Source organism: Neodiprion lecontei, chromosome 4 (genome assembly GCF_021901455.1).
Source record: "Neodiprion lecontei isolate iyNeoLeco1 chromosome 4, iyNeoLeco1.1, whole genome shotgun sequence".
NCBI classification, from domain to species: Eukaryota; Metazoa; Arthropoda; class Insecta; order Hymenoptera; family Diprionidae; genus Neodiprion; species Neodiprion lecontei.
The window spans coordinates 33,906,216-33,922,119 of NC_060263.1; the positions used below are offsets into that span (position 1 = coordinate 33,906,216).

The window sequence follows — 15,904 nt, forward strand, 5'->3', positions numbered from 1 at the left end:
ATACCCAAAATGCTTGAACGCCACTTTTATTACTTCAGTAGAATTTTTCCGATCTGCTATTATATGTATAATATACTTTAATAAAATATAAATTTCCATGAAAAATAGGATCACAAGGTAATTATCACTATGATATATCGTGAACCTGCATAACCGCAAGCTTTATAAACCCGAACAATAAATATTATGCGTACTAAAATATAATTTCAATTATTTTGGATACAAGTGAATACTATATATACATATGTAAGTTTATATGTATATACATACATGTATAAGTCAGTTGGAGAAATTTAATTTGAAATTAAACGACGTACTTACGTTCGATCAGAATCTCACTCTTATAAACTTGATCATACATGTAACTATTATAGATTCTGTATTCATCATCCAAGATTGTACTACAGCAGATAGCTACAGTAAAGAATATTAGACGTTCAATTTAAACGTTGACTAATTTGGATTGCAAGATATGATGCAATATACTATTTTTCGCCAACTATGACCTATAAAGTTTGTTTTCCTGCTTGGTGCTGTTTATACTTCTAGGTATGCAACTCTAAACTTCATTACTGCCAGATGCTGTTTTGGCTTTTGGTTGCTGCTTAATGCGGTAATCAGAAAGTGCTGCCTTGATTGCATCCTCTGCAAGCACTGAAATAAGGATTTTTTAAATTTTATAGTAATTTACATGCCTACGAATGCAAGTTAAAAAAAAGTTTAAAATGGATTTTTAAAAACTGGATTTGGAAATATTGCCTTGAATTTCTGATATAGAATAAAAATTATAGTTTTTACCAAGTCTACTTTACTAAATTACCAGCTAGCTACTGAAAAACCATAGCACTTGGATTTTGGTACATGAAATATTAATTATTAATTTTTCATGCCAGCAACCCAGTTACATTTCTGATTCGTCATACAAATCTTATCTTTAACCTTTCATTACTCGCACTTTGAGCGTGACTTTAGCCTTTAGACAAAAATCCCAATATATGTAACTATATGAGTAACTGTGACTTCATACTTTACTACTTTTTTCTTTGAAATGTTTACTATAGTTGGATATACTCATAATTGATAACTATTTAATGTATAAGAAAAGTATATTAATGTTCAATAAGATCGTGAAATAGTAGCACAGTGCTCATTACACGAGTTAAATCATTGATTCAATTTTTCCGACCACGTTGCCAGAGCTGACTTGGAACATCTCAGCTGACAGTAAAGATGGTCGATACACACAGTGTGCTTATATACTCTTAGATTTAAAAGAAATTATGTTCGATACATATATTTTCAAAATAATCAAATAAGCTGTTTAATGAAAAGATTTCATTACTATATTGTGACGTGGCAATGTCCCATTTCATTTAACATAGGTGGCAGAGTGCTGTCCGCACAATGAAATTCGTTGTGCAAGCAAGTGCCACTAACGAAAGGTTAACAATGCTATTATCAATCTAATGGGCTAAAACTTACTCGAACAATGTAGCTTGACTGGTGGAAGGCAAAGTTCCTTTGCAATGTCAGTGTTCTTTAGCTCCAATGCTTGGTCAACCTGATTACAAATATTAATAGTGATTAGCGATGTTTAAAGTATAATGCACACACAGGATTAATCGAAGCATGAACTTACCGTTTTACCCTTAACCCATTCAGTAGCAAGAGAGCTAGAGGCGATAGCTGATCCGCAGCCAAATGTCTTGAATTTAGCATCAGTGATTTTTCCATTTTCATCAACTTTTATTTGAAGTTTCATGACATCGCCACATGCCGGAGCTCCTACAAGGCCAGTTCCCACATGTTTGTCATTTTTATCAAGAGAACCAACATTCCTCGGATTTTCATAGTGGTCTAGCACCTGGATAATATTGTAACAACGGGGGAAATTAAGAAAGGACTGAGAATCAATGGGTTCACTGCGCGAATTGAGCGAACGCCGAGCCAAAGAAGTCTCACAAAACGAGGAATATTTTAGAAAGAAAGTGGATGTATTTGGTCAGGAAGTTCTCTTTTTAAAGTCCAGAGACTGACTGTTTTCACAATAATATTTGTTGACCAGCAACCCTATTCATTTTAAGACATATGAAAGCTTTCAGTTTAAGATGACTACTAGATCATTAGAAAGCCGATAACACGGGTGATTGATGATTTCACCCTTTACAACAATATTGGGACATATACAGTTTGTGATATACGAAAAAGTTAAGAAGTAAACAAGTCCGACGTTTTGAAAATACAATCTGAAACTAACAATGTCCGAACTTTACGAGATAAAAAAAATTTATACAGATTTTTTTTACTGTTACGCAAAATGTCAAATAGTGAATCGGACATTACGGTAGGTTATCAGGTATGAAATACTTACATTGACATGATATGACACAACGGGTACACTTCGGGATAGAACACTTGCCGCATCCGTAAATTTTTTCGGCAAAACACGAAGTAAAGACATGGTTGTTAAATATCAACTTGCCTTGATGATTTGCGGTTGTCGTTTAAGGAACAGCTCAGACGAGCGTCTAGAACAATTCTGAACGAGACGCAGTGCGCGTCGGCACCTCGTGAGCGCCCTGCGCATTCCGTTGACGGCACAGTCATGGACATAGCTGCAGTCAACGCTGTCAACTCACATTTCGCGGGAAATTCGAAATTAGACCAGACCCAATAGAGCGTTTTCGCGTCTTCAGTCACCGCAATAGAGCGTTATCGCGACTGGAGATATATACCATATGTGTAGTATGCATGCCTGTACATCTTCAGTCAACGTCATGATTTATTATTTCGATATCAATGTATGTATGTACAATACTTATTGGTGAATGGCGCATGGAATGCAAATTTAGTCAGAATCTAAAATTTATCACGGAGAATCTAACTCGCTTTATCTCGTTGGTTAATTGTAAACAACTTCGCAGATTTCTAGTTTCATAGTTATATTTCGTTTTCAAACGGAAATTACAACAAAACCTTATCTTTGTAATTGAGTGTATTCGTTAGTAACTGAATTACGGTACGCGTTTTCACATTCGGCGATGATTTTGTTACTAATTTGGTACACCAAATTATACATACTTTCATATTATAAATGACTTTAATAGGGGTGGATGCACGTAATGTACGATTGTATACTATACAACTAGTGTGTAAAATGTGATTTCACGCACATGTTTCGTAATTTATTTTTTGACATGGTATGCGTAAACTTCAAGTTTTCGCACTGGTGTTGGTGCGTAAAATGACACTTTTCAATACAGTGCGAAAGATGCAATTAAAATGCTTAAAATCGGATAATTTTATACGTACTGTGTCAAAAGAATAAATAAACAAAAAAAAAAAACAAAAACAAAAATTGATAGCCTTTGTGTCATGGATATGGCAATGACATATATTTTTAAAGTGATGAGAAATGATTTTATTATAAATATAGCGTAGTATATTTGAATACGTTTAAGATAAACGAGCATGGATATGCAGTACTAGCGTCAATATTAGATGTCAGAAATTTTAACTCTATTACTTCTGATGCAATAACTAGATACAATATAGTAATTTTCGTGGGTATAAGAACAATTCTGGGCAGTGATTATTTACAAGATGACGAATTTTTACGTGTAACTGTGAAAATTCGGTTACCGTGGTATATACATTAATTTACGGAAAATTCGTGCGAAAGTTATGTTTCTAAAATATTCTGTAAGGTTTGTAGCTAATTATCTATTAGTTCGGTCATGTTTTTCGCGTTCTGTCTTATTTCCATTCTTAACAAAAAGCTGTCAGCTGCACGATATGGCAGAAAACAAATAATATTCATGCATCTGATTTTAAAATCAACATATTTGTAACTGAAATACTGTTCTACGTAGTTATTGGAAGAATAGGCACCAACTGTTGCAGGTTTTAAATATTAAATCACGTTTTTTCGAGTAATTCATACTAGTGTATACACGTCTCATAAGTTATAACAATAATAAACAGGAGTTGCCATTTGAAGGAACTACAATATCGGTAAATAGAAAAATGAAATTTGAACCTAGTAACTCAAACGTAACTAGAGACTAAAAATAACATATTTTGCTCCTAACGTTTAGTTTAATTATTCAACATCTATTCTATGTGAAACATATAATAGAGTACATGTAGTGTGATAAGATATTTGATGCATACTGAAAAAGGTACTCATTAAGATTATTAAAAAATAATTCAGCGTGATAAAAAAATAAAGTTTCAGTTCAGAAAATATACTGCACTTCACTCCACATATCTAATAGCGTGAGTATACTTTTACTATTGTGTAGCATGCAGAGTCAAATTTCTATATACGACAATGGGTTACCACAAGAGGCAGAATTTGTTTACGATGTTTTCAGCACACACAAAAAAGGAATAGAATAAACATGATTTTAGCAACCAAATTATAACTTAAAAAGTGATAAGGAGAAAATAATGATCCTTTCACTTTATCTGGCCACCCAAACAAATTTCCACGAAAAATGCCAGCATTTCAATGATCCTGCGAATAGTGCTGTCTGTGCAGGGTATTTATATCTTATTCATCTGTTATTTAAACTCGTTACCGGTAAAGATTTTGCCACGGTAACGTCTCTATATCTGTTTTTGGGATACTAATTTAAAAAAAAAAAATAAGCAATGACAAAGCACGATTTGAAGCAAAAATAGAGCACATAGATCTAATTTTTACGCATGTTAGTACAGAAAAATATTTGTCAACCACGACATAGTTTCAATTCCCTAAAAATTTTCTTTTACCCCGTAAATTATACGACTTATTACCTTGTCATATCAGTCATATAGCTAAACTTCAAAATAAATATACGGCAATGCATTTTACTCTACGCACCGAATTTTGTTTTGTTTAAAGTTTATTACATTTCGACTTACGTACTAAGTTTACTTGCATATCACAACATCAATGCATCGCCTGGTATTACACCTGTCTTTGGGATGCGTTGACTTTTTTCCCTCTCCTCTAATAAATAAACAAATCGTTAGGTATTAAAAGATAGTTGCGCTGTTGCTACGGTTGACCTTTTTCCCAACAGTTCGAGATGAGGTTCTAGTCGGTGTAGGCCTTAGCCTATAGCCTCCAAGATTAGTTGTAGTATTCATAGCAGTCATATTGGGCGCTAGTGTCTTCAGGCACTTAGCAGCTTCTTGGAGTTGTTTCGACAGGATTCCATTCTTCAATTTTTCTGCATTCAACTCCCGCCTAAGTTGTGCTTTAGTTTTTTTTCCAAAAGGACATAGGACTCTGTGTTGAATCAGCGTTACTGCTGACGGCCGCATCTCAGGCTTCGGATGAATCATAAGCTGCAATGATAAGGACCTCGTAAATTAAAATATTGAAAATATACAAATGGGTGATAAATTTCTGAATATCCGGGCACTGATAGTTGATACTTTATTACCATTTTTCTTTTTCAAGTAAACATGTAATTTGCAAAAAGAATTTGATTATTATTTTTCGGGGATTACCTACCTTCAATAGCTCGTTAAAATCTCTACTATATTGTGGCAGTTCCTTTAGCTTCCCATTCCTAATTTCATGCCAATCAGGACCATTTTTAGGTAACGCGCCACCACCCCCAGCTTCATAAATAGTCAATCCCAACGCAAAGATATCAGCCTTAGGCATGTGGGCTAAATCCTCATGTAAGATCTCAGCAGGTAGATATCTACAATCACCCTCTTCAAATAGCGGATTGTTAATCGAAGTAACGTGACCCAAGTCTCCAAGTTTATAAGTAATTTCTTCTTCGACTGTGTCTTCCTCGTCAAAACCATCATCTGCAGAATCGTAGTCTACAGCGCGTAGTCTTTTTTCTTTCGATATGAAGATATTGCCTGGTTTGATGTCCATGTGGACTAGCTGCATTGAATGTAAATATCTGAGTCCCTCAGCAATATGTATCAGAAGTTGACGCAATTCAGCTTCGGTAAAGTTCCTTTTTTCAGCCTGTAGTTTTGAAATTGCATCTGCTAAACTACCGCCATTACAATACTCGTTTTGAATAACCATGTGATCGTTTTCTGCCCATGCAGAATAGTAGCGAACTACATGTTGATGTTTGCCAAGTACTGCATGTGCATATACTTCATTGAGCGCATTTTTTTCATTTACACTTCCAGCAACTGGTTTGATACTTTTTTTCACTGCATAGATGCAACCATCTAGCCTGTTGATACATTTGAAAACAGACCCAAACTCTCCAACGCCAATCAACTCGAGCTCCAGAAATTCCTGGTGATATCTTGATATGTTAGATTCATGAAGAGCTACACGTTTAGTTGGTTGCTCTACTTCGGTGTCTGAATGTTCTAAGTCAACTGAGTCTGTAGATGGTGCTCTACGCTCAGGAGAACTGGTAATGAAAAGAAATTAGTTTTGTTTTTCACATGCACGTAAATATTTGTAAAGAAAATTCCATTACATGCTAATTTTTACTGGAAAGTGATCAACATACCTATTCAGACTCCGCTTGGACCTTGTTCTCTTTCTAGCAACGAGCACCATACCATTTGAAGTGAAAGGATTAACGTTAGCTGCAGGCTTTTCCGATTGACTATGGTAACAAGAAGCGTGAGGTTTTGGCTTCTCCATGTGAAACAGTTTTACACCTCTAGATGGAAGCGGAGTAAGAGTAGTACTTTCCTTCATCAATGTTTTGGGCGTTGCTGGTGAGTCAAGAAGTCTAAGCGCTCGAACACGCTTATATGGTGGACTACATGCCATCGACATACTGGTAGGTTGCCTTCTTTCGTAAAAAGGGATGCCAATTTCTGCAGTCCCTAAAATAATATAAGAATTTGTGTTTATATAACGTTTATGAAATCACAAAATAAATATCTGTAATTGATTGTATAATAAAATATGTACTTTACTGATTTTCTGAGGCATTAATAATCAATATTCATTGACACTGGTTGATGACTCTTAACAAATATTAATCCAAAATCGAATTATAATAGCCAACATTCATCGTATAAAACACGGGTATTTCATTGGACATAAGTCATTTTGTAACATTAAGTAGTATGGGGAAAGCTTTAGTATCACTGTTGATAGATGCTACGCTGCAGTTTTTATCAGTGGTAAGTAATTTGTAAGGCTGATTGATCATTCGCTATCATGTTAAAAGCAACAAGACTAATAGCGAGTATTTGAATTGTTATCCGTCGGTAGAATACTGTGCCATAAAAAAGATTCAATTCATGGTAAGCTGGATCTCACCTGGTTAAAGATTGGGTATTCTAAACCTGTCGTCGAGATTCAGATGCAGAAAATTTGATCATTGAGATTGACAAGCTAAATACTATGAATTTGTGGCAAATTGGAATAAGTAAAAATTTTTAAATTCTCATATTTAATGTACGGGTAAGATAAGAAGATGAATTTTCAATTAGTTCCAAAATATTAATAAATCTAGGATAAAGGATAAGGATAAATCTTTTAAATCTGGCATGAAAGACACCGAGCGAAATCCCTACTCAATGCTTATTTAGAATAGTCCGTAGACACCGGACAGTGCAAATTGCACGATCTTAATTCTACATAAATTTTAATCCCGTTTCAATCGGATGCGCTTACTGTATGGGTAGCTTAATCAAATTTACTACAGTATTACTTTTGAACTCATATTCACAACCTGAACCTGAACCGTTCGATTGACAGCTGATATTCAGTTCTTCATCTTCGATGTCACTGGCGTCAAAATTCAATCTTTGCGCTATATCCATATTTGAAGTTCAAGTCATCTGTCCACTTAAGAGTTATGAAAATTACAAGCGTTTTTCAACTTATAAACCGCGAAGAAACACTGATAAACATACGATACCGACCACGTTATTTCGTTACGGCGGGGGGCTCAATGCATCACGGGACGTTTTCTTTGGTTTTCTTTGAGCAATCATACGCTGTTGTTGTATGTCGCTCTCTCTCACACCCGAAGAACGCGCGATTCGATTGGCTCCCTGTCCTTGTCAATCATGGCGACCGTAGCGTCATCTGCATCCATTATTTTTCTGCTCGTCTTCTAGCCATTGAAATTTCAAAAATTTGTTACACATTTTTTACAGACGTTTAGAATCTCAATAACCTCTAATTTGATGGCGACGTCTTGAATTCATCTGACATATTAGTATGCACTTGTGTAACACATAATTCGGGACTTTTTGTGATCAAGTAACGTTGGCAAATATGTGTACAGTGTGTATAATATTTGTACCGCATAGCTGAATCAAAATTTGATCAGTTGAATTTCAAATTATTTTCGGCACGAAACGTTATCGGACAAATAATGTTATTGAGAATTCAAAATGGGTTTCGGTTACAGAAAGGTTATAATATACTACTTCAGCCTCGCAAAATCACAATCATTAAAAATTCATGCCAATTTTCAACTATCATTTTTGCTACATTTAACTTGACTAATTATTTATTGATGCCCCCTCGATACGACTGACCGAATATTTAGTCTGTCTAGTGTACAGCAATGATCTCCGCGAAATTTAACAGAATTAGTATGAAATATAGTATTTCATCATTGAGCTAAATGTGAATCTGTATCGCAATCTGTACCAAACAGCACGAGTCCAGAAAGTAAAAATTACAACTATTGTCGTATTATCGTTGGCAAGCGTATACCTAAGTATGTTGTAAACAATGTGTGGTAGTCACATGGTAGGAACTGCGTTTGTAGTAGGGGTTGATAAGAAGGTGGGGATAACTGAGCGGCACGCATTGACGGGTCAAAAAGAGGGGGCGATAGCTACGAAAAAATAAACAAAAAAGAGAAAGGAATAGGTTGGAAAAGGTTGAAGAATAGTGCGCGGTTTACTTGTCGTCAGTCAGCTGTTTTGGAAATTCAAAGCGTGTAGGACTGAACAAGATAATACGATGGCCTCAAAAGATCCGTTGATAGGTGACGTGGAATTATCGATGATGGATGAAACTCAGACTCACTATAACCAGCCCTATTCTTCAAAGGGGTAATTTAAGTGGAATATAAAATCATAATTCTTTATCTCGTGCGACGAGAGAACGAATCTTAGAAATATGCATGCGTGTTCATTTTACCAGCTACACCAGCCTAACCTAACCTAAATTAATTTTTACTGTCAATGCTGTCAATGATACGGGACATTTATGGTTTGCGTATTCCAGTCTGATTTAATTCAATAAATACGACGCTGATAATTCTACTTCTTTGTGTCAAAAAAAATGATAATTACATTGACAAAATTTCAACCGAGTTCGGAATTTAATACTACGTTTGACACACCCTATGACTACAGACACATTTTTTAATCATAAATGTGATCTCGGGAATCTTTTAGCTTTTTTCAAAATTTTATGCCTCGGACTTGGAAATCTGGCCTGCAAATGAGTTTCTTTGCCATTCCTGTTTTTCAGATTTGAACTGCCACAGTTATCACAACTTCCTCTTGGTCAAATGGGCTATCCTCAAGCTCAACAGTGGGTGCAACAAAGGCAGGCTAACATTAGGCCCTGGAGTTTATTCTTGAACACAAATAACATCAGAGCACCTCCAAGTTTTTCTAGGCTTACCAAACGAATTATGAGGAATATTGAGTACTTTCAAAGCAATTACTTATTCGTGTTCCTTGGTCTGGTTATCTATTGTTTGTAAGACATCATGTTTATTATATCTTTATAGAATATTTACAAATTATGTTATTGTTTGAAAGAAATTGGTACGATATTAGCAATGGTAAATAGTATTTTGACCATTTTTTTTACAACGTTTTGTATTTTTATAGAATTACTTCGCCGCTTCTGTTACTCACTGTTGTCTTATCCCTGGGTATTTGCTTCAAAGTTTCCCAACGGCACGCTAAGCAGGAATTAATACTGCTTGGTCACAAGTTAACGCTAGCTCAAGTTTACGGCCTAGTAGCTGCGTGCTCTTTGCCTTTGTTTTATCTTGTTGGCGCAGGAGCTGCTTTATTTTGGGTTTTGGGTAAGTTTTGACACAGTCACATTTAAATACTCCATAAACTAATTACAGAAGAACGAAAACGTAACACTGTATGTAATTTCTAGGGGTTTCATGGTTTTTGATAACCATTCATGCTGCTTTTTATAATATTGACTCGGTGCTATGTCCCGGTGAAGATGAATTGGAAGCACTAACAGTACACGAAGTCTAAGGAACGTTAGTCAATCATAATGGTAATAATAACGATATTTGCGAATATTTTGACGAGAAATTATAAATAATATAAACAGGTGTTCACGACGGATATCAGGACGAAACATCTGTAACAAAAATTTAGTCAATATATTTATATATATAGATTCATAGGCAATCTACACTTATGTAATACATATAGATCTACATAAATATATGAAAAATAAATAATATATATTTTGCTCATGCTGCATGTACTAGTATATCCTACAAAATAAGTGTGAGTTAAAACATGAAAAAATGATAAGACGATACTTCCGAGTCATTTATACCAATTTTTGCTACAATGATGCCTCTCTGCAATGCAACCTTTGTCAAGCAGATAGCAATAAATATTGATATTTGGATAAAACAATATTGTCTCGTTCATTTGTTAAGATGTGTTCTACCGAAATAGGTAAAAAAAAAATTATCTGCATAATATAACGTATATAGGTCATAGAATGTCGTACACGTCGTTAAATGAGTCTCAATTTCAAATCTAACTTTCACTGTGGTGACAGGCTATATATTTTTAACTTGAGATTCAAGTCGGAATAATCAGTTGAATCATTTGAGAGTTTAATTAATTGACATGTACTTCGGTCACATCAGAATAATCCCAAATATTTTTCAGTTTTGCCTGCAATACTAGCTACAACTGTTACATATAACGAATGTTTATTCAATAATCAAAAAAGAAATCACCCGGCAGTAGGTTGGGTAATTTCTTAAAACAATCGTTGTCATTTGTTGGGTAGTTCGATTACAGCGCACCTATCATCAATCCCCAGCAACAGGAAGACAAGTCGTGCACAAAACGCGAAACGTCAACTTGGCACATCAAAATTTCTAGTGTGATTATCAGCCGTCTTTTCGACGTTGCGTCATCAGTGTCAATATTCGCAAAGGAATTCACGTATATTTTTTCAGTGATAATCAAGAATTAGGAAATGAAGTGGTTCGAGGGAAATATTACAGAGGCAGTGGCGGCATCGAAATCGCGAAAGGCGATTTTTGTTGTGTTCGTTGAGGGTTCGTAGTTTGATGTTTAAGGTTATGTCTCTGCTGAATATTTCTTCTCGCATATTTTTCATAAATTTTACTTCTATCGCTTGGCGAATTGCCTCAGATTTGAATGTCTAATCCATTGTCAGCTTAATTCGCAAGTGTACTGTATAATCATTTTGTTGATACAGATGTGTCAACACTTTCACCATATTCGTTCGAATTTTTTTTTGCTTAATCATCGTTATTATATGATTTTTAGAAATTCGTCATACGTTTCTTCCTTTTCTTCGACATACTGCAAAACAATATTGTTACTTCAATACTTCTCATGAAATGCACAACTTCAAGTAATTCAAACTTTATTTTGTTCTCGGCATACATGTAGGAAAAGATGACGCGTCATCGAAAATTGCTAAAGTAATTGACAGTGAAGAAATTTCATCTCGATTAGAGCGGGATGATTTTGTTGCTGTCAAACTAGAGGGAGGCTCAGAATCCTACGGATTCTTTACACAAATTTGTATCCTTTTTTCCTACTACTTCATTTACAGAAACATGAAAATTTTGCTGGACACATGACCTACAATTCATGGATGGAGTTTCAGTTAAAAAGAAGTTTAGCCATTTGACATCAAGTTATATCCACTTAAAGTTATACCTTGACAATGGCATTCAGATCAATTGGTCCCAATTCCATCTATGTTTTTCATCGGCCAAAATGGAACACCAATAGAGATAATAGCTGGGGAAACGAGCGTTGCCGATCTAACATCGAAAATTGATACAATTCTGAAAAAAGCTGATCCAACGTCAAAAGATTCTTCTACAAGCTTTATTCAGGCTGAACAAAAGTCATCGGCAGGTAGCACAAGCTCTCTAAAGAATAGTGAGACAGAAATAAGCGCGATCGATTTAGAAAAAACTGAATCGGGAACAAGCATGGCGCCAATACCTGCCACCTCACAGCAACTTCCAAAAGAGGAAATCAAAATTGATAATGAGGACAAAACTGTAATCCCAGACATTCTTGAAACTGAAATAAAGCCTGCCCCAGCAAAACTGGATTCCCCATCCACCAGTCAAACTGCTACTGAAGCAACTAACAAACCGGAGCTAACAGCAGAAGTAAGAGTGCACATGAAAACATCTTTGAGAATATGTTAATTATTGTTAAAGACACGGTATTGAGATCGATTTTACTGTGAGATACAAATTTCATTGATAGTAGATTCTGTTCGCTTGAAAATATTCTGCGTCAATGTTTTTAGGAAAAGGTTGAACGAGCACGACGACTCATTGAGCTGCAAAAAAGACAGCGAGATGAAGAAGAGGCTAGGAAGGTTCGTGAAAGGGAAATTGAGAGGAGAAAAACTGGGCAAGAAATGCTGAAGATAAAACAGAAACAGCAAGAATTAGAAATAAAGCAGGCCTATGATGAAAGAATGAAAGAAAAGGCAGCTGAAGCTGCTGCCAGGGAAAAAGTCAGGCAGCAAATTATGCAAGACAAGCTTGAACGCAAGCAAAGGGAACTTGATCAGCAGGTTTGTATTCATCTGCTATCCGAAAATTCTCAAGAACGCTGTAGCTGTTAGTATGAAATACATTTTTAGATGTTATCTTTACCTTTCACGTATCCACAGCGGCAGTACGGACAACAAACTCCCATACAGGAACAGCCGAAACCGCGTACACCTCTTTCAAGTGACTCTGGAATCGTGCGAATCCAATTTCGACCACCCAGTGGCAATCCACACATGGGGCAGTTCGAGTCTACAAGTACACTTGGAGCTCTTCGTTCTTATGTTCTCGATAACATCGAGTTACCCTTCAGACAGTTTGCTTTGTCTACATCGTTTCCAAGAAGAGATCTAACAGTCGACGATGATGCCAAAACATTACTTGAATTAGAATTGGTTCCTACAGCTGTGATATTAATTCTGCCGCTAAGAAATGTACGTTCCATCAGCTGTAATTACTATTTTCGAGTGAAATTTAGCAGAGTGGTCAACTTTGGAGTCAAAGATGCATCTCCATACATGTCTTATACGATTATGCAATAAGGTGAAACCATGTTATTGTTTTTCTTGTTTCAGACCAACAGCACGACTGCGGTAACATCAGCCCAGGATGATGGCTACTTGTCGCGGTTAATGTGGGCAATTTTTGCGGGTGTACTTTCTGTGTACGGCTATATAAAGGGATATTTTACCGGACCTCCGGCATCTTCTGCAGAGCACCAAAGTTCTAGTTCAACTTCGGGTGGGGTTCATCCAACTGCCAGCAATACCGATAGTGGCAATTCAGAACCATCTCCAAGTGTAGCAGCTGGGTGAGATTTTAGTGTTGTACAGTATATTTTCTGGTCACTAAACACCAATGATGGGTGGTTCTAGATCAAGAGACACAAAAGTATAATGATAAAAGATGAAAACTTTTTTTTATTACGATTACACCAATTGCGACCAGTCGTTTAAAATTATCTATTTTTTTTTCTACTTGCAGATTACTAAGGCGTAATATTGGTGGTCAAGGAAGTGCAACGATAAGGACACAGGGCAACGTGCATAGATTACACTCGGGTGGTGATCCGGATAATGATGAGAATAACACTTGGAACGGAAACTCTACTCAGCAAATGTGAAAGTTCAAATATCCGTTGAAAAGTCGTCTGAAATTATCATTCGTGAATAATTATACGATTACGTTGTCAGAGGATTAAAACCGGAAGTGATTAGATTGAGGCAAAATCATCAGAAAAAAAAAGAAAAACCAGTTCGATATTTATTTTCACGACTATTTTTTATTGAATCACATTGTAAAACGAACACGTGCTTACCTACATTTTTTCGTAATGAAGTGTAACGAATGTGCAAGAAACAAATTGTCAACAGTTCTTATAGCTCGTTAATAAGCCACACCATGTTTCTTCCGTTGTTGAACAATCGAAGCTTAGTGCTGCTACGAGTATAATTACCATAATTTTTTTCTCTATAATACGGTGATTGGATTCCAAAAACGAAGGCGCAAAAAAACGGCAACAATTCTAACTTAATATTATATCTTATCTATTGTTAACAGATAAACCACATAATAAATAATCATTTACAATTATCGAAATTATTATTGTATGAGAAGTTTTTTTTCCTGTGTTGAAAGAGCTGCATTTGTCATTGCATTACCTTGAAATAACAATTTTACTACAGTTTCTCAAAATATCACAACGTTCTGCCTTCCAGGTATTAATATCCACTACCGTTATTTAGTTCCCCAACTGAATGACCACTTATTATACGTATGATTTCAATGAACTTCATCAATACTTAAGTCGCGACGGTTTGTATTACAGATATTAATGTCAATCAAGCAAATTGAATAATGAAGCAAAGACAAAAATTGCGGCATTATTACATACCTACTCATTATAATATATTCAATACTTTTTGATTCGATACGGATTGATATTAAATTTCTTTGAATTATCATACGATTGGGTGATATTAAAACCAGGCTGAAATTTTCAAGTTCACTAACAGTAGATGCATAACGCCCGTTTGTGGATATATTGGTTTATGTCACTCTCAATATTTGACATTGAAAAAGGATGAAAATGTATTATTATTCAAGGAGTACGAGAATTATTATTTTTATTTCTAAAACTACAATAGTCGTCTAATGTGAAAAATGAAAGTTACGTCAGAAATGTATACATAATTATATATAAATATCTTTATATGTATGTGCGTGTATGCAGAAGCATAATAAAAACGAAAGTAAGGCATATATTATACATACATTCCTATCGTGAAAATTGAAGAAAGAAATTCAATTTAGGTAAGTTGAATTGAAAAAACCAAAAAATTATTCAAATAAATATAAATTATTCAATTAACGCAAAAGAACAATTCTGTTAATTACCGAGAACCATACACCGCAATAATTAAACCTTTTATTAAACCACATACCTCTGTCGGACAGTGTTTTTTCTCTTCGGAAAGAATTGTTACACTACCTAATGTATTCCAGGTGCGGCGCGGGCTGAAATCTGATATCGAATATTTCAAGTGTTTAATAATTTTACGGATAATTGGTGTTTGGGTCGACATGTTTCAAGGGTCAAGCGTCCAGGCAGTAAATCAGATTCTCTAATCACTAGACACTTGCGAGTTAAAGCATGTGCACCCTGCAGTTTCTTCGGTGAACATCTTTTTCGGATCATCTTTCACTGCACTGACTAACCCTGTAGTTTGTTTTCTCAGGGACAGCTATAGTGAGAAAAGCACGGACATCATCTCAGATTTTAAAAATTTTCTCGTATTCGCTAATGATTGTCAGCAGACACGTGGAAAGAAATTTTTTTTAGATCTTACAACACCCCTGGTGAATATAAGGACAGCACTTTTTTTGGAGTTGAATCTACATTAAATTTTTTTCCGTGCAGCTGAAGTGCTTAAATTGTGTCGAAGGCGGATTTTTCTACTTAATCTCATTCAAAGTTGCACGATATAATTAATTCACTGTGCACCAATCTTTTTTCTCTGGTAATGTGCATGATTTGAATACATTGTTTTTGGGATGTATTCTAGGAAAAAATCATGTCCGAGACGATATCCCGCAAGCTTTCGATTACTTGCACAAATTTCTCACTTATAATATATCACGACAATCGTTTAATCCGA

General features: G+C 35.4%; 4 protein-coding genes across 9 annotated transcripts; 2 read left to right on the forward strand and 2 right to left on the reverse strand.

Annotated features, from left to right (window-relative positions):
- Positions 1-10: 10 nt before the first annotated feature.
- Positions 11-2,545, reverse strand: LOC107226681 (iron-sulfur cluster assembly enzyme ISCU, mitochondrial). The gene is made up of 4 exons (XM_015667573.2): positions 2,372-2,545; positions 1,640-1,864; positions 1,483-1,561; positions 11-654 (listed from the first exon to the last, which is right to left on the reverse strand). The coding sequence occupies exons 1-4, from the start codon at positions 2,459-2,461 to the stop codon at positions 560-562; spliced, it is 489 nt and encodes a 162-aa protein (XP_015523059.2). The 5' UTR covers positions 2,462-2,545; the 3' UTR covers positions 11-559.
- Positions 2,546-2,921: 376 nt separating this feature from the next.
- On the reverse strand, positions 2,922-8,079 carry LOC107226683 (wee1-like protein kinase). 6 transcript variants are annotated; one of them, XM_046738304.1, is made up of 5 exons: positions 7,867-8,079; positions 7,653-7,789; positions 6,492-6,816; positions 5,507-6,389; positions 2,922-5,337 (listed from the first exon to the last, which is right to left on the reverse strand). In XM_046738304.1, the coding sequence occupies exons 2-5, from the start codon at positions 7,762-7,764 to the stop codon at positions 5,023-5,025; spliced, it is 1,635 nt and encodes a 544-aa protein (XP_046594260.1). In that variant the 5' UTR covers positions 7,765-7,789; positions 7,867-8,079; the 3' UTR covers positions 2,922-5,022. The 6 variants fall into 6 exon arrangements, with proteins under 6 accessions (XP_046594260.1, XP_046594261.1, XP_015523062.2 ...); XM_046738305.1 differs by having other exon boundaries at positions 7,674-7,789; positions 7,867-8,078; XM_015667576.2 differs by having other exon boundaries at positions 7,674-8,078.
- Positions 8,080-8,720: 641 nt separating this feature from the next.
- Positions 8,721-11,253, forward strand: LOC107226678 (prenylated Rab acceptor protein 1). Its single transcript, XM_015667569.2, has 4 exons — positions 8,721-9,015; positions 9,440-9,673; positions 9,808-10,007; positions 10,091-11,253. The coding sequence occupies exons 1-4, from the start codon at positions 8,924-8,926 to the stop codon at positions 10,195-10,197; spliced, it is 633 nt and encodes a 210-aa protein (XP_015523055.1). The 5' UTR covers positions 8,721-8,923; the 3' UTR covers positions 10,198-11,253.
- LOC107226682 (UBX domain-containing protein 4) lies at positions 11,111-14,345 on the forward strand. The gene is made up of 7 exons (XM_015667574.2): positions 11,111-11,252; positions 11,614-11,748; positions 11,905-12,353; positions 12,497-12,769; positions 12,869-13,180; positions 13,322-13,557; positions 13,731-14,345. The coding sequence occupies exons 1-7, from the start codon at positions 11,171-11,173 to the stop codon at positions 13,867-13,869; spliced, it is 1,626 nt and encodes a 541-aa protein (XP_015523060.1). The 5' UTR covers positions 11,111-11,170; the 3' UTR covers positions 13,870-14,345.
- The last annotated feature ends 1,559 nt before the right edge of the window (positions 14,346-15,904 follow it).

Excerpts from the sequence above, each read along its gene's own strand:
- LOC107226683 (XM_046738304.1), bottom strand. The coding sequence starts at position 7,764 with ATGGATATAGCGCAAAGATTGAATTTTGACGCCAGTGACATCGAAGAT. Across the intron at positions 6,390-6,491 it reads TCCAAGCGGAGTCTGAATAG|TTCTCCTGAGCGTAGAGCAC; the intron begins GTATGTTGATCA and ends TTTCATTACCAG. Across the intron at positions 5,338-5,506 it reads ATTTTAACGAGCTATTGAAG|CTTATGATTCATCCGAAGCC; the intron begins GTAGGTAATCCC and ends TTATCATTGCAG.
- LOC107226682 (XM_015667574.2), top strand. The coding sequence starts at position 11,171 with ATGAAGTGGTTCGAGGGAAATATTACAGAGGCAGTGGCGGCATCGAAA. Across the intron at positions 11,749-11,904 it reads CGGATTCTTTACACAAATTT|ATCAATTGGTCCCAATTCCA; the intron begins GTATCCTTTTTT and ends AATGGCATTCAG. Across the intron at positions 12,770-12,868 it reads AAAGGGAACTTGATCAGCAG|CGGCAGTACGGACAACAAAC; the intron begins GTTTGTATTCAT and ends ACGTATCCACAG.
- LOC107226681 (XM_015667573.2), bottom strand. The coding sequence starts at position 2,461 with ATGTCTTTACTTCGTGTTTTGCCGAAAAAATTTACGGATGCGGCAAGT. Across the intron at positions 1,865-2,371 it reads TTGTGTCATATCATGTCAAT|GTGCTAGACCACTATGAAAA; the intron begins GTAAGTATTTCA and ends AATATTATCCAG. Across the intron at positions 655-1,482 it reads AGTCAAGCTACATTGTTCGA|TGCTTGCAGAGGATGCAATC; the intron begins GTAAGTTTTAGC and ends TCCTTATTTCAG.
- LOC107226678 (XM_015667569.2), top strand. The coding sequence starts at position 8,924 with ATGGCCTCAAAAGATCCGTTGATAGGTGACGTGGAATTATCGATGATG. Across the intron at positions 9,016-9,439 it reads CAGCCCTATTCTTCAAAGGG|ATTTGAACTGCCACAGTTAT; the intron begins GTAATTTAAGTG and ends CCTGTTTTTCAG. Across the intron at positions 10,008-10,090 it reads TGCTTTATTTTGGGTTTTGG|GGGTTTCATGGTTTTTGATA; the intron begins GTAAGTTTTGAC and ends TGTAATTTCTAG.